Raw genomic sequence first — 20,254 nt, 5'->3', positions numbered from 1 at the left:
GATGATTGAACATAAATCTAAAGATTAGATTTACGGTTTTGCAAGTTTCATCTGAGAAAGACTTCTCCTTTGGATAGAGGAGACTAGCTAGTTAAAGCTTGGCCCAAATTGTGCCACGCAACAGGACAATGATCCTGAGCACAGCAGCAAATCTATAACACAATAGCTGAAAAAGAAAAGAATCCAGGCACTGCAATGGCCCAGTCAAAGCCCAGACCTGAGCCTGACTGTAACAGTGAGGTGGGACCTTAAGTGAGTGGTGCACAAGTCGATACCTGCAAGTTTCCATGAACTGAAGCAACGCTGTAAAGAAGAGTGGGACACAATTCCTCCACAATGCTGTGAGAGACTGATAAAGTCACATTTATTACTGCTACAGGTGGTTGTACAAGCTACTGAATCATGAGGATGCTTATTTTTTCACATGGCCCCATGCATATTTGCCCTAATCCACATGTACATTTTAATAAAGGCCTAACGTATTTTAACAGTATGCCACACTGATCAACTGTAAAGTTAAATGTAATTTCTAAGAAGGTACTGATGTTTACAACAGCAAAATAACAAGTTCAAAAGAACACTGTAAATAAAATATAAAGCAGGGACAATTACACCCTCCAAAAGGCATAAACATCACATCCACCTTATAAAGATTAAGCCTAAGAAAGCAGAAAATTTCAGTGTGTTTTTAAAATAAACAATAAAGAAGCATCTCATCTAGGCAGTTTGCGTCTCATTAAACTGGATCTTTTTTTTGTTTTTCTTTGCTGACATTTAAACACAAGAGTGAAACATGAGATCCAGCCTGCTTTATTTTGGGTGTTCTCTGGAGTTCTTTCTTCATCAGGACTAAACAAGTCTTTGGAAAAGACACTGTGAGGTAAGGTGTTAAAAACATGAAATCTTAAATATTCATTAAAAACCTTCAAGTAACTAAAGGAAGGCTATGAAACACCCCTAATTTATATTTTATGTAACTACAATTGTAATTATACTCTTTACAATGTCAATTTCAGTTCTTGTTAGTAAAAGCATGAAGTTTGCATTACAAAACGACCTGTAATAAAGTGTTGTGAAGCAACTCAATCCTGTCTCAAAAATAGATTAATTTTAATATTTAACATCAGCTGAGATGTCCATATTTATTAGTCTTTGACTTAGTGATTGATTTAATACCCTGCAGCCTCAAAAAACTGCATAAATGGATGGATTATTATTTATTCCACGTCAACTTGAATTACTATTTATAGCCTTATTATTGCCTAATAGCCTAATGGCTGTGATGAAGTTTACTTATGTATTCCTGTCGTATATCATACACGTATTTAGTTAATGGGTAATAAATTACGCTATAAATGATTAACCACCTCGTAACCAGTACTATCTGCCACTGTAATGGGGCTAGAGACCCTCTCATGGAGGAAGTCCCGCCTTCTCAGATCACTAAAGGAAACCATTGGTTCCCAGACACGGCAATCAAATAACAGCCATGTCTAGATTACGGGTCAGATAGGAGACCGTCGGTTTTAATCTGGTTGACTTCAGTGTGATTTATTTCAGCGTTACACCTCTGAGGATCCACACAAGGTAAAAGCTGAGATCTGTAGAGGGTCGCCGACAGAAGAACGCTCCCCGACGGCTTCATCTGCGACTTTTATCCGCAAAAAATCAAGGATGGTGTTAATAATTATACGCTAGAAACGGCGGCATGTGTTGAGCCCGTAAAAAAATAATTAAAGGGTGTTTCCAGAGGATCCCGGCTGCCAAACATAGAACAGCTGCAGATGTGATTCCTGCTCGTTGCAGAGGCGGTGAAGAAAAAAAAAATCTATCCAGATGATGTCAGGAAAGCATTTCAAGGCTCACGAAGTGAGCTGCTGCATCAAGTATTTCATTTTCGGATTCAACATTATATTCTGGGTAAGTCCCCCGTCTGCTGTTTGCGACTTCAGGCCTGCCATCGTCAGTTTAACACGCTGACACGTCTTTGTTCCCAATCAGTAGCTGTGAGGTGCATTTATGTGTGCGTATGCGTTTGTTGTGGTGTTTTGTGTTTTCCTGCGTTTCGATTCGCTTCCACTTTCTCTTTCTTGCTCCTGTGCACTTGCTCCCTGTCACCCATCAGCCCGCTTTGTTTTCGTGTGTCCTCCATATCAGTGAGGGCAGCTCTCTCTCGGCATCATCGCGTGTTTACGTGACCGTAGCCTTCAGCTGGGGCTTTTTTTTCTTCTTTTTTGTGGTGATGTTTAGGTTGAGAAAACAGCAGTCACCTTTTCTATGCGTGAGTGAAACCGCAGGGAAAAAAACAAACATTCCGTCTTTTAAACCCACAGTCACCGTGGGCCGCCAGTTCCTGGCTTGAAACAATAACCTGCATGGGTGCTTTTTCACAGGTTGTTGATGAGAGAAGGTGGGGTAGGCTTTACTATTGCTTAGTTAAGTTATTAACAGAGCATTGCTCTCGTAGAACCGCAGCGATTAATCGATTTAACCAGTGACTGTTTTGATCGATTCATTGTTTTAGCTAATTTAAAGCAAAAACGCTGTCAGTGAGTCCAAGTGTTAATTGTTTGATATTGGCTGCCTCTTCAGTACTTGCATTAAAGTAAGCAGAATAATCAGTGGATTTAGGGGTCTGGTCGCAGAAAACAATGCCTAACTTATAAGTGATGTATGAAATAGTGTGGCCTGGTTCGAATAAGGGACAGCAGGGACATTATGCTCATCACTGATTGTTCTATCATATTTTTTTAACTGTCAGTCACAGTAACAGTAACAGTTCGGTCCAAATAGTAGAATAAAACTTCACATAATGTAGTGATGCTAAACGCTCAAGAAAACTTTGAGAGTAAGAATTTTGTTTTTGAGGGTGTATCGGGCAGAGCTATGCAGCATTAACCTTTTTGGATAACAGGAGCTCCTGGCTAAAACATGCACAGACCACTCAGAAGGGCCATACCTGCGTTTGAACCCAGGACCGTCCGGCCTCAAGGCATTAGTGCTAACCACTGAGCCCCGGTGCTGCCTGATACATTTGTTCATTATCATATTTGGTGCCAACAAATGAACTGCTTGCTCCACAGCATCATATACGGCATGTTCTTTGGATGGATTAAATAACCAGATGGGGATGTCTGTTTTTGTCTGATACAGTAAATTGCAGCAGTCCTACTGATATGCACCGTTGGCCATATAAGGCCTTTTTAACAGCAGGGATTTTGTTTTGTTATTGTGGGGAAAGCACAGATGCTGACAACATCTCTGATGATATTAGTAACAATTCAAGTGTCCTGGTAAGTCATTGCAGTGTGGGAGTGTGGGACTTTCGGCCCAATTTTGACTTCTGCTTGCTGACATAAAAAAATTAAATAAAACAAAGAAGCTAAAAATTACACTAAATTCATCACATGCTACTTAAGCCATGAATGGCATTGGTGTGCACAGTGGTTCTTCACATATCGTGGACTGATAGAGACAAAGGCCTTTTGGGCTGTGGAAAAGCTCTCAGCCAACTGTACAGCAATCGGCCCCTTTGAGCTTTGTGCCATTCAGGAATCATCAGTAGAAGCTACTTATGTCACAAACAACTGGCCCCTGCCTTAACAGCTGTCTCACAAACAAATACTTGAGATGGTCTGTAAAGTTCATTATCTTTAATCTGAAAAAAAGTCCTTAGTGCTTCTATCTGGTGAATAAATGGGTCTAATTCAACAAAAGACTTCAGTTAAAAGCAGTTATTTAAAAACCTAATTTTCTCACCTTTATTTTAGTGCTTGTTAAAGTCCTGGTAGGTTAGTGGGGTTTTTATTGTATTACTGAAGGTGTTCCTGGATAACATTTTGGACCAACAACAAAATGATTGTTGTTGAAATCCTCACAAATAAAGTGGCTTATAAAGTGTACTGTTTTTCTCAAGTTTCTCTTGTCATGGTTTGTCAGTGAATATGTATCACAGTAGACACTGAAGTGTAAATATTTTTTACCGAGTTTGTCTCTAAGCTTTTTTTTAAAAGTGCATTGTGCTGAGTAGGATGTAAAAAAGTTATTTCAAATAGAAACCAAAACTCATTGCAAGTGAATTTGAAAGTAACAAAAGGCATGGAAATATGACAATTAAATAAGGTGTTTATTAAAAACATATTAAAGTAATCAGCAAAAGATTTAAAAAGTCTTGTAAACACCAAATACCAAAAAATATTAAATCATAATATTGTCATAGTAATAATAATCCCGATTACTGCTCCTACACTGCGGCGTACAGTTATGTACAGTCAAGCTGTTTAAAGATGCTTTCTAATGTGGAAGTCTCCTGCTGATCCTGCAGACTGGGATGAGAAATATTTAGTAATGGACCACTGCCAGGAAAATCTCTCTGTGGTTTCTGTCAGTGTGCGTCTGTGTGATGACTACATGTCGCAGTCACAGCAAAATAATCCTGTTCTCTTGTTTCTCTCTTTTCCGCCTCTGTCAGTTCCTTGGAGTGGCGTTTCTTGCCATTGGTTTGTGGGCATGGAGTGAAAAGGTTAGTCGTGTAATAATGTGTAATAACAAGTTGCAGGACTTATTTCTGTGAAGCTTTTCACTTACAGGTATCTGCAAATATTCCATAAACCCGGAATACCGTTGTGGTTTATACTCGACTGTGTGCAAAGAATGGTCACAGTGGCTTTACTGAATCAGAAAGGAATGCTGTGCTTTCCTGTGGGACTCATGAACAATGGGCTATGAATTGATCTGATGCATTTCACAGATTTGTTCATTGTGTACTGAAAGTGCAAAAAGCAGACAGTCTACTGAGAGCAGTTTCACCAAAGTACATTTGAAGATCTTGATTGTTCCTTCATCCTATATACGTGACTACAACTAATATTATTTAATTATTTGTTAACTGCTAAATTATTATAATGAGTTAATTAACTTTAAGATTAATATAATGTCAAATGTATGGTGAAAAAAGTGTAGGTTAAATTAGACTGTTAGCTTTAGACAAAAACAAAGAAACAGCTAGCCAGGCTCTATCTAGAGGTAAGAAAATCTACATACAGCTGTGGTGAGAGGTATTTATACACGCATCACGGGCTTGAATGTGTTCTTTTTCCAGCACAGAATTATTGTACAGTATTTAGCTTTAATCTTCAGAAAACAAAATTAATGGCAAAGGTTTAAATTTTATTTGGATTTTCTCTAATCCACACAGGGTCAAAAGTATACATGCAGGGTCAAATATATACATATTAATAATATCTGGTCAAATGTCCCTTAGTAGCCATCAACAAGCTTCTGTCATAATTCTGGCTGAATATTTGACCTTGGCAGAATTGGTAAAGTTCATTTAAATTGGTTTTTTTTTCTCCTGGCACGGACCTGGATTTTAAGCTTAGTCCATAAATACCTAAAGGGTTGAGGTCGGGCTTTGGGAAGGCCACTCCAGAAGCTTAATGTTAGCCTGCTTTATCTATCATAAAACCAGTTTTGATGTGTTTGGGATCATTACCCTGTTGACTTGTTTCAGCCAAGCTTGAAAGTGTTGATTTTGGACTAGGGGCTTCTTTCTGTGATGAAACACTCGCTTGACTGTAGACAGTGATGCTGGTGTTTCAGCAGTTTCCAGTTCATAGCAGGCTTGAACCTTAATTTTTGAACATCCTAACCAATTACCTTTCATCCGAGTGTGACAGTTTGGATCTTCTTCCAGACTTTAGCTGGAACCTGTGGATGTGGTGACACATTCAAATAACTTATACTTACATAGAATTGTTTGAATTGATAGTCTTGAAATGCGAAGTTGTTTAGAAATGACTTCAAGAGTTCTACCCAATTTAAATTCCTTCGATTTTTACGTTGTTGTATTGGAGAATTCAGTGAGTGCTGTCAAACAAATCATTTTTATGCTGATAAAGTTGTGATCTAGTTGTGGTCAATCATGATTACTACCGAGTTAATAGGCCTCGACTTTGCTATACAATCATTCTACCCTGGTAAAAGAGCAGTTCAAAGAAAGCAATAAAAGACCAACACTACCAATTCATGCTAATGATGGGTGCATGTAAACTTCTGACACAACTGTAATAGCATATCTATAGTTCACTGGTTTACATGTTAGAGCTTGTTTGTTTCGTCACTGCAGAAAGGTTAGGTTAGGTTGGTTAGCTTTGTACAGATCCAGGAAGCTATGATAATCTAAGATAAGCTAAGCTAAGTAAAACATATTTACATTCGCTGGCTCTGAGCAAGAGTAAATTAGCTTGTTCCCAAAAATCAAAAACAATTGACAGTTTTATTATTACATTCTTTTAAATAACTGCTTACATTGGTTTAGATTGTACATTATGAATTTTGGGTTTTAAACATGGTTACAAAATTATTACTTTACTTAGGAATAGTGTTAGGAACGTGGTGATATTTCAGTGTTTTTTCAGTTGATTTTGACCTCATGTGCTTTGCTCCCAGGGTGTTCTGTCCAACATCTCATCCATCACTGACCTGGGGGGCTTTGACCCTGTCTGGCTCTTCCTTGTGGTGGGTGGTGTGATGTTCATTCTCGGGTTTGCTGGTTGCATCGGAGCGCTGCGGGAAAACTCTTTCCTGCTCAAGTTTGTATGTTTGTTAGAGGCTTACTCAGATATCTATAATTCTTTATATTTCTTGGTTTCATAACAGTTATTAGATTCAGAAAATTCTCATGTTTTACAGTTCTCCGTGTTCCTGGGCATCATTTTCTTTCTTGAGCTGACTGCTGGAGTCCTGGCTTTTGTCTTCAAAGACTGGATCAAGGACCAGCTCAATTTTTTCATTAATAACAACATTCGGGCCTACAGAGACGACATTGATCTGCAGAACCTGATCGACTTCACCCAGGAATATGTAAGCAACGTTTCTTTATTTGTGTCACCGATTTCCTTCTAGTATTTTTACCTTGTGTTAGAGATATCTGTTTACTTTCGTGTGACCTTGTATGTGTGATATATGTTATTGTAGTGGGAGTGTTGTGGAGCTTTTGGAGCTGATGACTGGAATTTGAACATCTACTTCAACTGTACTGATTCAAACCCGAGTCGTGAGAAATGTGGAGTGCCCTTTTCCTGCTGCACCAAAGATCCAGCGGTATGTCTCTCTATCACAAGAAGTCTGTGGGTGATTTTGTGTCTTGTGTTAGAGTTTAAAATAATTTTTAACATGCTGAAACTCCAAGACTTGAGGGGAAGTTGTAAAGGGCTTTCTTGTCACAGACAGCTCGTTATCTGTGTCCTCCAGAAGAAGGGGTGACGCTATCAGCGACGATGGCTCGCATCCAACAGGACGCTCAGGACGCTGTGTTTAGTCATATCAGGCCCTGACGGCAAGTCAGAGTCTGAAAGCGGATGGGTGGGAATCTAGACTGAGGCATTTTTTGGCAGAAAAATACTCTTAACTGCTGCTTACTGTGCACAGCAGTGACAGCACTTTGCTTCAGCAAAACAGACTCAGGAAGGGTTTTATTTGACAATCCAAGGACACGCTGTCCCACCAAGGTCATTCTCTAGAAGGGGAAAAAAAGGAAACACTTGGATTTAAAAAAGTTGTTTTTTTCCAAAGGCACCGTGTGCTCTTAATGTGTCTACCATATCAAAACACTTTCAGTTTTTTAATTTTAATTGCGTTTGTTGGGTTGTGCAGCAGGTGTCTTTTGTGGTTATATTTCAGGTCAGGTCTTTATCAGCCAGTTTCAAATCAGTTGAAAGTTTTTTTACTGCTAGCTTTCCATCAAAAAGTATTAATTTAAAATAAAAGGTGAATTTTAAAAAATATTTTTGTTAATATCTTTAAATGCCATAAAAAATGGTGTCCAAAAGCTGAAATGCTTTTAGTGTTTTTTTACATTTCTACAAGTGCTGCCGGAAGTTTGACTTTTAGACTTTTTCCTCTGCTCTGTGGATCTAGGGAAAAGGCAAAGGTTTACCAGAAACCTCTGTTAAGCAATCCGTTTTTCCCCCTCTGTTTGTGACGTCAGACCCAGCAAAGTCCTTTCATTTTGGCTGACCATTAAGGAAAAGATTTCCACCAGAGTTTACTCTCAAACATTTCCCTTTGTCAGCGGTGTTTTACACATTTTATCTTAATGATCTGCCCGCTAAAGTTTTTATTTGTTGTTTTCAGAAGTTTAAGAGAACAAAATTTGACTTCTGGGAGTTAAATGTTACTGTAGTCCAAGTTTCTGCAGCTGTGGTCCCACACAGTCTTTTAAAGGTTAACCTGACCAGAAAGGCAGACGCATCCTTGCACACCAAACTTGGAGTCGTTTAGTCTTCACAAGTAGAATATAATAGGCAAGCAAACATAAACAAATCCTTGGTTTATATGCAAAAATCTTCACAGTAACTGTATAACCATGGACTGGCGAGTTTTCTTCACGATCATCTAGTTTTACAGTTTTTAATGTGTATGGATGTTTTATTGTTTTTCACAGTAAAGGCCAGTCTAGAATCTCTAGCTAATCTAAAAATGCATGTGTATCTTCTCTTCACAGGAGGATGTCATTAACACTCAGTGTGGATACGACATCCGAGCAAAACCGGTGAGCTACAAACGGAAACTTAAATTTATCACCGAGACTAGAGGAATAGAAAAGAGTAGAACCTATGAATTTCTCTAGCTTATTTTGCCTCAGACAGGTTTATATGGCTATATGAGGTCATCAGTTGCTCCACCCTGGACACAATATTCCTCTTTCAGTATGTTTCTCAACTCCTCACTAGTGAAAATACAGCAGCTGGCTCTCCATCAACACTTTGGGCCTTGTGGCATTACTCATGCAGCAGCAATGCAATGGGAATTGAAATCCCCTCCCCCGCCCGTCATTAGCTTTGGCCTTACTGCGCGGCCAGCGTAATGTAAGGAAAAAAGGCTCTGTTTGTTTTCTTGGCTTTAAATGTGAGCCAGAGTGAAGCAGTTTTAACAAGAGTCAGAGGAGGAAAACAGTGAGCCGAGTGTGTGTTAACGACTACGTAACACTGGATCAGAGGCATTTCGCTGTGGAGGGCTTTAGGGGAAACCGCAAAATGAAAAGGGGAATCATGTGCTATTAAAAATAACTGTGTTGTTAAGTGTCGCGGAGCAGAATAAAACCAAATATATTTCAGATGAACTTGATTATCATGCTGTTGTATTGGTTTGACTTGTAATTGTTTTGACAGGACTCTGACCAGAGGTCATTCATCTACATCAAAGGCTGCGTACCACAGTTTGAGAAGTGGCTTCAAGATAACCTGACAGTGGTGGCAGGCATATTTATTGGGATTGCATTACTGCAGGTGGGGATCAGTTTGTCCTAAACATCTGAGCTTTTGTAATTATTTTTTCCATTACCTAACAATTTGTTTTCCTTTTTTGTTTTTGTTTTTTTCAGATTTTTGGCATCTGTTTAGCGCAAAATCTCGTGAGTGACATCGAGGCTGTGAGAGAGAGTTGGTAGGTAGCAAGGGTCATCAGGGTGACGTGTAAAATTTTGTGTCTGAGTGCATAATTTTTGTAAATCAGTTCACGGCTTGTAGGGGTTTATTTTGTAATTCAACTTAACATATTAACCTACATGAGTTAAATTTAGCGGTTCCATATTTAAGAGAGCACTAAAAACCTCTTCAGACAGCCATAAAGACCCCATGGGCAGGCCTGCTTCTGTATTATGAAATATCCTTTTCACTGTTATTACTTTTGTATGTAAACCGTCACAATATAAGTCTCATGATTATAGTTGCAACACCCTGACATGGAAGAACATACAAATTATTGGACAGTTGCACAATAGCTTTAATTATTTGAAAAGCTTTATAGCTATTGGTATTTACAAATTTGGACTATATTAACACTTAAAAATAAAAAAAGCACAACAGAGTATTTTGCTTTAAACTATAATTCTTTTGTTTATTATCATTGAAATTTTTTTTAGTCCTCTTTAAAATGACAGTTGTATGACTATAATGATCGTAGCGTATCTTTGCTTTTATGTGTCATGTTTAACATACGCAACTCAGTGGTCACAATAATTTGTATCTGCAACGAAATTTTATTTAGTCACCACTAAATATGGAAAGATGAATCGCACAAATTGTAGCAAGCCTTGCAAAAGCTTTCCGTATCCGTTTTTACTACATATTGTTATGCACCGAAAATGTTTTCGAACTAAAAAAAGGTTTAACAGAATAACTCCTGCTGTCATGAATTATTTTAATCTAAAATGCATTATGTGTGTCATGTCAAGTATGTGTGCCACATCAATAACTTATAATCATCAATAGATGGCAGCTGTAGAGTTGGCTTTGGGTGTATTATGGTTCAGAATGAAATAATTATGTAATAAAATAATAAATGTAACAAAGTTTTGAAAACACATTCCAGGTCCACAAATGAAATCCTGAAGTTGTAATTGCCTGTTTTAACACAAGCAGGTTGATTTCTTTGCTTCTAAGTGAGATTACTGTGTGAATTGTCACATACTGAGTTGCTTTGTGGTAACTTTGGTTATTCAGGGACTTTCTGCAAAGCACCACCATCAGGCTAGAAAGGTGCCCTGATGAAAAAATTAAAGGTTGTTGCAAACATCTTAAACTTAAAAACAAAAAGAATCACAAACAGCCTCATCTGTATTACATCGTTATTGCTAACGGCAAGTGTAATGTAAGGAAACGAGCTGCACCAGTTATTCTAAAACTTAAAAAACATCCACTTAATTGGAAACTTGAAAATGTGCTGCAGCCCACACAAACCTTTAGATACCACCATCACCCGCTGCTTCGCAAACTCCTGTTTCGAAGGTTGACTATTTAGTCAGCGTTTTCACTGTCGCCATCTTGTTTATTTCTTTCATTCTATATGGGATCATAATTCACAAAATGAGCATCTGGTATTAACTAACCCTCTGCTTCTTAGTGTTGCAAACAAAGCTTATTTTGCTTGTGCTTTTTATTGTCTTGGTGTTTTTATTGTTCCGATTCATATATCTGCTTCCTGTTTTTGTGCAGTTTGTTTACCTAAGACCTCCAGACAGTTTTCAAAGGCAAGATGTACAAGGTAAGCGCTTTCAGGTCAATATAGCAGTATAAATTATCGATCCCCTCCGATGTTTTTTATTATTTTATTTTTTTAAATTTTTACAGGACTCTGCAGCTCGGATGCCAGCGTTGAAGGGAAGTACTTTAATCAGCTAAAATGTGCAGTATGAAGAGTCTTGCTCATATGTAAATAGTAAATTTAGAATTATTTTTAGAGTTGCTGTATTTTAAATGAAGCACTCCCCCTCTGAAATGTACTACTATACATACAAAAACAATGCAATATTTCAGTATAAGCTACAGTTACAGTAAAGGCTGTGTTGAGGAAGCCAGGAAGGAAATGTGTTTTGCTCGGATAAACAACGGAGATGGCGTTTCTCTGAGGTAGTGCTTCATTTAGAATATGGTCTGTGGTTTTATATGTCTCACAGCTGCAGTTTTTTAACAGCTGCATGTAAAGGGTGTGTACGAAGATAAAAGTGATTCTGGAAATGCACTGCATGCCTTTTGTCTCCTGATAGGACATCGGCTTCTAACTGTGTTAAGTATTTTAAAGTATTTGTAAAATAGTAATTTCGAGTGAATCGGCTGGTTAGCACTTTGTTGAATGTTTGATGGAGTCTACTTAAGAGAACGAACTTTAGATGTGGACACTGTTACAGATTGCAGTTTGACTTATGGGGGATGTAGTCACCGTGTAGTGTCACGAAGAGACGTGATGGATGTGTTCGGCTTTGTAAACTTGCTTTTCTTGGAAAGAGTGACAAAATAATGTAATACATATACTGAGAGAAACCCAACAATGTGGCATCTAATCAAAACTCAGCCTTAAGCACTTTAATCTTCACAGAGGACAGAAGATAATGAAGCTCATTTCAGCTGTTCGGCTTTTTGTCATGACAGACTGTTATCTGGTCAAGCAGCAGCCACTGGAGGGGGCACTTTCCATGAAATGCTTATGTAACCATGGTACTTCATAAGTGTCACCTTGAAAATGGGTTTGGGGACATTTTTAGTGTAGTTATCTTCTTTGCACATAATCTTTTTGTCCATTAGTTTTCTGTCATACCGTCATTAATTTTCCTTTACTTTTAGTTGTGGCCAGTGTGTTGAAATCGTGAAAACCCTCATTTGTTAGATCTTTTCTTTTTTTTTTTAAATTTCTGACTTTATACAGAAATGTTCACTGGAAAATAGGCATAAGCTTTTTTTTACTGCTTGTTGGCACTTAATTGAACGTAGAAATAAATGATTTAATCTACAGACGCAAAGTACTTGAAAGTAGAGCGCGCAAGCTCTGTCATCAGCATTTTTTTTAAAATTCAGCGATATCAAACAATAACACAAAGTTTTCTCTTAACAGAGTAAAAAACGCCATTTAATGTAAAGGAAATGTGAACCTGTGAACTTTTCCTCTGCAGTTGATGACAAAATGATATTAATCAATGTATTTCTGGTTTCTACCAAATGTATAATCTTATACTGAGAAAATGTTAGAATGCCAAAATGGTGTCAGATATCTGTCTACTTACCACTTAGTGCCATATTTGCAATTTCTACATACTCCCGATTATAACCACACTTTTCTTTCACATGTACTCCTGATTCTTGTAAATGACTGGATTGTGATGAGATGTAAATACATCTGAATAAATGTTGTTCTTTGTATTATTTTGTCTATTTCTGTGTATACTTTGTCTGGATTATATGTTACACTGATACCACACTTACCTCAGACTAAAATTAATGGTAGCGCTGCAGAGGAATTGTACTCCAGTGTGACTGGGTGACTGACAACTCACTACCTCCATCTTGTGTTTAAAACAAAATGTTATGCTGGACCTTTTTTTCACTGTAACCCTCCAACTGGTCTCCAACTGTGAGTTTCACATGTTTTAGGTTTAATTTCCGTACGCTTTTCATATACTGAGACTAAAGGCGCGGTACACTCAAGCAATAATAATAATAATGATATTAAAACATATGCTGGGGTTGACAACCACAGGATTATTACCTCACTGAGGTCATAATGTTAGCAGAGAAGTGAGCCTGATATGGGTGGGAAAGAAAAAATAGGAAAAGCACTGCTGTGGCTTGTGTCAAGAAAATGACTCACCAGTTACTTTATTAGTTACACCTTGCTTGTACCAGGTTGGACCTTCAGCTGCTTTAATTCTTTGTGGCACAGAATCAGTAAGGTGCTCAGGTCCTCAGAGGTTTTAGTCCATATTAACATGATAGTATCACACAGTTGATGCAGATTTGTCAGCTGTATACATGATGTAAAGTTCCTGTCCCACCACCTTCCAAAGGTACTTTTTCGGATTGAGCTCTGTTGACTATGGAGGCCGTTTGAGTACAATGAACTCATTGTCATGTTCAGCAAACCAGTTTGAGATGATCTGAGCTTTGTGATAATGTGTGTTATCCTGCTGGAAGCAGCCATCAGAAGATAGAAACACTGTGGTCATAAAGGGATAGACATGGTCAGCAACAACATATGTTTAGCTGATACTAAAAGGACAAACGTTTGTCAAGAAATTCTGATCCGAATCAAAACTGCTTTTCAAGTCATCTGTTGTTCAATTTTGGTGAATCTGTGAATTGTAGCCTCAGTTTTCTGATGTTTGCTGACAGGAGTGGCACCTGGTGTGGTCTTCTGCTGCTGTAGCTGCTTCAAGATTTAAAAGGTTGTGTGTTCAGAGATGTTCTTCTGCAGACCTTGGTTGCAACAAGTGGTTATTTGAGCTACTGTTACCTTCCTATCAGCTAGAAGCAGTTGGGTGATTCTCCTCCAACAAGGCATCTTCATGCAGAGAACTGCTGCTCATTTTCTCTGTTTCAGACCGTTCTCTGTAAACTCCCAGAGATGGTTGTGTGGAGAAATTCCAGTGTATCAACAGTTTCTGAAATACTCAGATCAGCCTGTCTGACACCATCAACCATGCCACGTTCAGAGTCACTTAAATTGCTTCTTTGTCCCCATTCTGATGATGTTGAAGCTTAAAAAATGCATCATAAAGTATTAATGTGTTGCTGTAGCTTCAGCCTCGTTAGAATATTGATCTTTTTCACACAGCTTTGAAGTAGGTGAAGTCGTGCCAGAAATTTCACTTTTGGTTCCCCATTCTGATGCTCAGTTTGAACTTCAGCAGGTCATCTTGACCAATGTCAACATGCCTAAAAGCTGCCGTGTGATTGGCTGATTAGACATTTGTATTAACAAGAAGCTGAAAAGGGGTACCTAATAAGGTAGCTGGTGAGTATGACAACACAGCATGACATGTTTCAGGTTCTGCTGGAATTAAACAGTTAAGTAGTCATCTTTTAAATGACCTTAAAGAAAATTTGAGTTCATGGTAGAAGAGATCCTTTCAGTGTTTTAGCTCACTCAGTTCAACATGTAGTTGAAACTATTGATTATGTCCTGTAATCCATTAAGTCAACACATGGAGGTAACAACATACCATTTAAAATTCAATATAAAGTTTGATTTTGGATAATATCTCAAAAATAAAGTTTAACTATGAGATATGGCTTTTAAAAATAAAATTCTTGGATCCTGTAAAACTTGTTTGATGTAACTTGATTTAACTGTCATAAAATATGCACATACACTGCAATGTTGCTTAGCTGCTGTCATTGTTGTTCACTAGCCAGCGGTAACCAGTACATTATGTGTTCTCAGTTGTGCTACTCAGTAATTATTTATGATTAAATTTTAGCTTTTACAAATGCTCAAATTAGGTGTGTATTCAATAATGAAGTTAGCCTTCAGAATAGTTAGTGAGAGCAATGGTACATGTGTTAATTAGATTAGAACCACACACACATACACTTATTTTTCTATCAACATATCGCAGATAACCAGCATGCAGTATCTGTTTTCTGAGTTATCAGGAACTGACCTTTGGCATATATTGGGTGTTATCTGCCTCAGTGTGATTTTTGATCCTTTTCAGGCTGTAAAGAGAAAAAAAGGTTGACACGTGCCCACTAATCAGGTAATAGTAATCAGTTTTCCTCTCAAACGTGTTCACTCTTCTGTACTTTGATTATGAGTGCCAATCTAATGGCATTGTTTGGAGTTTGTTTCTTGTTTTTTTAAATCCAGATTTCCAAGAAGCACACTGAGAAAGCAAACCTCCACCAAGGCAGCTCAGACTCTGGGCAGTATTTACTTTTACTTGAATGTTGTTTGATTTTTTAGATTAATGTTATGTAGGAGTGGGCGATGGAAAAGAGGTATTGATTTGTAAATAACTGGAATTGAATAACTTATATAAAGATTACAGTATATTTATTTTGTGAAAGTTTGACCTTATCTGACCTTGAAGAAAAGGTCAGAGCTCCAGAGTAATGTGACATTTAGAATCCCCATATATCGTTCCTATAAGCCTGGAAATTATCTTTTTTTTTTTTTTTTTTTTTTTTTCTTTTTAACCTGTCCCGTTTGGTTCTTTTGCCATCAGAATTATTGTCTAAAGGCGGAGAAAGATGCCCAACGGATTTACTTTACCAAATGGACCATCCCAGCCTTGCCGTAATGGTCCATTTGATTCACCTTTTATTGTTTATTTTATTTTCACTTGCTGAATACGGGACAGACTTGACTGGTGGAAAGAAAGGGGAGAAAGAAAGAGGAAAGAAAAACAGCTGAGAAGAGGGACGGGGAGAAGGGCAAAACCAAAAACCAACAGAATAAGCAGACAAAAATACATATATCGATCACCTGGATCACCTGTTGAGAAAGAAAAAAAAGAAAGCAAGCAGAAGAAAACGAGAGTAATAAACAACATCACAATGATATATGGGAATATGACAGTAAATACTAAATATTAAACATTATTGTGCAGCACGTGAGATCGACAGCGCACAGTGTGCTTTGAGGTAGGAGCCAAAAAGGGTGTAGTTTGTGTGTGTGATCACCCGTGTGTGCACCTGTGAGCATGAACGCGCTTGTTTTTAAAAAGGTTCCTTCATGTAATGATCTGCTAGAGGGTGTGGGGGCCACTGCCCCGTCCTCCAGGGCATGAAGCAGGTATGGAGGAGATCAAAACTCCAGACATCCAGAGGCCCCCAGAACACAAGAGACCAAGGAAGACCAACAGAGGGGCAGCCGCGCCACTATCCCAGAAAGAGCTGAGGAGAGTCCCAGATGAGGGGTCACTCAGCAGCCGCGGAGCAGAAGCCGGGGGGGGTTGCAGTGACGTGCCCGTGAGCTCCGCCGGCAGCCAGCTGTGCCTGAGTGACCGAGCCCCGGGCCGAGAGGCCGGCCGGCACCCCATCCCCGAAGTGGCCCGAGCGAGCCCCAGGCTCCAGGCCCCGATAAGCAGCCGCCAAGGAGTGAGCCGGTGGGTACCTGGGCGCCCACCCCCGGACACAAAGAACCACCAACGCACCGATGTCTGAGGGCGTCTGCCACCGGCAGGGGAAGTGGTGGGGGGAGATGGGCCTCCAAACCTTGGAGGGCCTGAGATGTCCCCAGAGAGGTGGCGTCTGATACCCAACCTGACATATAGACACAGACATACAGGCACACACAGATACAAACATCTATTCCCACCCTCATGCTCTCATATACAATTACTCAACACTCACCCAACGTGGAGACGGACATAAAGAGACGCTGTACACACAATCACACTCCCCAAGCGTACTCTAAGCCCCGGGTCTAGGTACCCTTGCCCCTGGAGGGGGAAACTGCGCCCAGACCCAGGTGATGTTACCCTTTTCCCTGCGGTGGGGAGAAGCAGACTGCCCCGACTCCGCAGCAGCAGGGAGGCCCCACATTCCAGACCCCAGTCGGACGGCCAACTCCTCCTCCTAGCCCCCCCGCTCCAGCAGGCCGCAGAGAACGGGGGTGTGGGAAGACTCCAAACCTCCCTCCACCCGCTCATATGTAGTGTTGATGTATGTGTGTTCTAAGGTGCATTTAAAACCCAGGAGGGCATGGAGCTACCTGCCAGAGCAGCAGGTAGGCGTATAGCCCCTCCTGCTAGCCCTCAATGTCTACGTGTATTTAAAATTGAGAGGTGGGCAACGACGCCAGGGGTGAGGTGTACACCCTGATGGTAATTTGGAATCCGTGTAGCGTGCCCACCCCCAAGATCCTATATGTATGTGTAATGAGAGTGTGAGTAATGTGAATGTCTAAGTTGTGGGATAAAATTGAGGCAGAGGCAGCCAGAAGGGGACAGAGGGGGGGGATGTCTCCTCTGCACTCAGCCTGGAAATTATCACTATAAACAATGGCAGTAAGAAACGTAGCTTTAAATAACTCTCTATCGTATCATCATTTTGACCTTGAAGGAGAGGTCAGATGTCAAATCACATGACAATTAAAAAGTATTATTGCTACAAGTGTGGTGTGTATTGTCAATATACAGAAAGTACCATATAAAGATTTAAAGTTATAAGACTTTTTTGTCAGTTTTTGACCAATAAATCGTTAAACTAATCTTGGTGGATGGAAAAATGCTAAGGCTATAATTCTTCTTCTATGAATACCATAATCGTAACTCCTTTATGCATTGTGAGGACACCAGCATCTGAAATTTGTTGTGAAAGAAGTCACTGAATAATTAAAACTCATGTCTATGTCACAAAAATGCAGCAACTGAAACTATAAACTCCAGCTGTAACAACTATAAGTGGAATTGCTGTTTGTTATTAATAAAAATATCTTGCATCAATCAGAGTTTGCATGTTCTTGTTTTCTCTGCGTGGGTTCACCCTGGGTACGCTGCTCCCTACCACAGGGAGGTTTACTTGTTAGGTTTACTCGTGATTCCCGTACATGTGATTATAAATCTCTGTGTTAGCACTATGATAGACTGCTGACCTGTTGAAAGTGGATGTATTTGAATCCACCAGTTTGCTGGGGACTTTCTGTTTGGAGTTTACATGTTCTCCCCATCCTAAAACACACACAGGTTAGGTTAACTGGCAAGTCAAAATTCATAGGTGTGAATATTAGCATGAAGGGTCTGTCTCTCTGTGCTGTTCCTGCAGTAAACTGGTGACCAGTACAAGGTTTTACCCTGTCTCTTGCCCTATAACTGCTGGGATAGCCATCCCCACAACACTGAACCGGATAAGTTGAAGAAAATAGATGGATTCTTATGGCAAGACATCATTTTTTTTTCACTTGAAAAACAAGCCAATACATTTAAATAATGTGTAGGTTTAAATTTTAACAATGAATATGTATGCAATATTAAGAGATATTAAGACATTAGTCAAATCTGTGTCTGAAAGAGCCGCCCTATTTGGTCTTGTTATTGTAATTTTTCCTGCTTTATCTAAGGTATCTGAACTCGTTTTGTTTGTTCTGTACATGTGTTTGTACTGTTGCTTTTAGCCAGTATGCCACAGGCCATAACACACATCCTTCTCACTTATCTGCAGATAATCTGTGACAGATGTTGAGTCCACCAGAAAAGCCTAACAGCTTTTTTGGCTGCTGACAAGAGTTCACAGTATTTACTTTCCAGTTGTTGGAGTTTGTTATCAGTAAATTATGAAATAAAAAGAGGTAATTTTTTAAATCTAATTTTATAGAAATCATACATCATACTGATCATCATCACCATCATCCCCACTGCTACACTGGAACTGCTGCATCCAGTGTTGATGCAACAGGATTCACTTGTTTATTTGAAAATAGCCATGAGATATTTTATTATTACTGGTTAAAGAAAAGACATTTTGGGGTTCATCTCAGTAAGGCTACTTCCAGCTGCTCCCTTATTCACAAGAGGTCACCACAGCAGGTAGCTCCGCATGACAGATTTTATTTTATTTTTATTAATACAATAAATATGGGTGACTGTGCACCCACCTCCTGCTGATGTGTGTCTCCAGAATTAAACCTGGGATCTTTGACTTGTTAGCAGATGTGTAAACCACTACCAATGGAGCCACGTAGTAAATGTTATAACAATGGCATGGCTTGTTTCACAGCATGATTTTCTACAAGGACATTTTTCATACTTGCATTTTCTCTCCACAACAACACATCTGCCTAGCAAATAATGCGCTAATTTTTCATTTTGAGTTTTGCTTTTTTGATTATGAAGTTTTTTTCTTCTGACATTGATATATGTGATAAAATTACTTTTATTAACCTGTTATCATTATTATTGTTATTATTATTATTATTATTATTATTATTATTATTATTATTATTATTATTATTATTGTTGTTGTCAATAAAGAGAAAGTTCAAGAGACAACAAGGCTGTAAAATTAAAAGAAAAAACCCTTTACAGTCACAAAGTGTCAGATGTGTTTTCATACAATGACTAGAAACTATTATTTTTTTAATTCAACCGATATTTTTTTTAGTGTTCAGGCTCTGCTAGGAAACAAACAGCCAAATAAACAGTAAATATCTAAACGGATCTCAGCTGAAACACAGTCTGGCCTACAGGAGCCATTCCAATTGGTAGGTCCTTAATCAACAGCGGCTTTCATTAAACAGACTGAGATTTGCACCAATGAATGCATCTGCACAAGGGAAACTACACATGTACAGTTATATATCGCTGCAATAACCCACACACGAAATATTCGGGCCCACAGCAGAAATTTGCGTTTTTACAGCCCACACTGAGATGCTGTAATCTGAGCTACGGGGCTGGTTTCTCCGACAGACTGCCCATTTCCTCCAACCAAGACTCGACGACAAAGTCTTGACTGTTCACTGCAGATGAAATGAGGTGAAAGGTGTTTAACGCGAGGACCTCTCCCTCTCCCTCTTTCTCTTAAACTCATTGTCGGGCTCATTCTGATATTTTCGCACTTTTATTTTTTTAAAGTAACTTTACTCTGCTGATCAGTGAGGGGAATAAACTGGGGAGCTGAAATAAATCAGACGGCATGTCTCACTTACTTGATGACTTGAGTCAATCAGATAACCCCGTCTCATTGATTAAGCCCTCGCGCAGACTCAGACGCTGCACCGCCGCATTAAAAAGGGGACACATGGCTGCGTCTGTGGATAGCAGATGTTCCTGTCAAACCTGTGCTGCTGAGGTTAATGATTTGCTGGTTATCTCGTACTTAGTACTTGAGCGTGGAGTTTGGAGTCTGCCCTCCGCTCCGATAAAACAAAGCAGAAGAAGCTTGGAGCTACTTTGCTTTCTTTTTTTTGGCCCTGTGGTGCCACCTCATCCACTGACTCCTATTTTTAAATTCATCTGGCTGCAGAGAGAGGACACACA

At 39.2% G+C, this 20,254-nt stretch overlaps 1 protein-coding gene across 1 annotated transcript; it reads left to right on the top strand.

The window, feature by feature from the left end:
- Positions 1-1,482: 1,482 nt before the first annotated feature.
- Positions 1,483-12,698, top strand: LOC116334478 (tetraspanin-5). Its single transcript, XM_031757906.2, has 10 exons — positions 1,483-1,920; positions 4,472-4,522; positions 6,451-6,597; positions 6,694-6,864; positions 6,979-7,104; positions 8,507-8,554; positions 9,174-9,290; positions 9,386-9,447; positions 10,998-11,046; positions 11,133-12,698. The coding sequence occupies exons 1-9, from the start codon at positions 1,837-1,839 to the stop codon at positions 11,008-11,010; spliced, it is 819 nt and encodes a 272-aa protein (XP_031613766.1). The 5' UTR covers positions 1,483-1,836; the 3' UTR covers positions 11,011-11,046; positions 11,133-12,698.
- Positions 12,699-20,254: the final 7,556 nt, after the last annotated feature.

Source organism: Oreochromis aureus, linkage group 6 (assembly GCF_013358895.1).
Source record: "Oreochromis aureus strain Israel breed Guangdong linkage group 6, ZZ_aureus, whole genome shotgun sequence".
In the NCBI taxonomy this organism is placed as follows: Eukaryota; Metazoa; Chordata; class Actinopteri; order Cichliformes; family Cichlidae; genus Oreochromis; species Oreochromis aureus.
The sequence above is the reverse complement of the archived record's forward strand: the minus strand, read 5'-3'. Positions and strand labels throughout refer to the sequence as shown.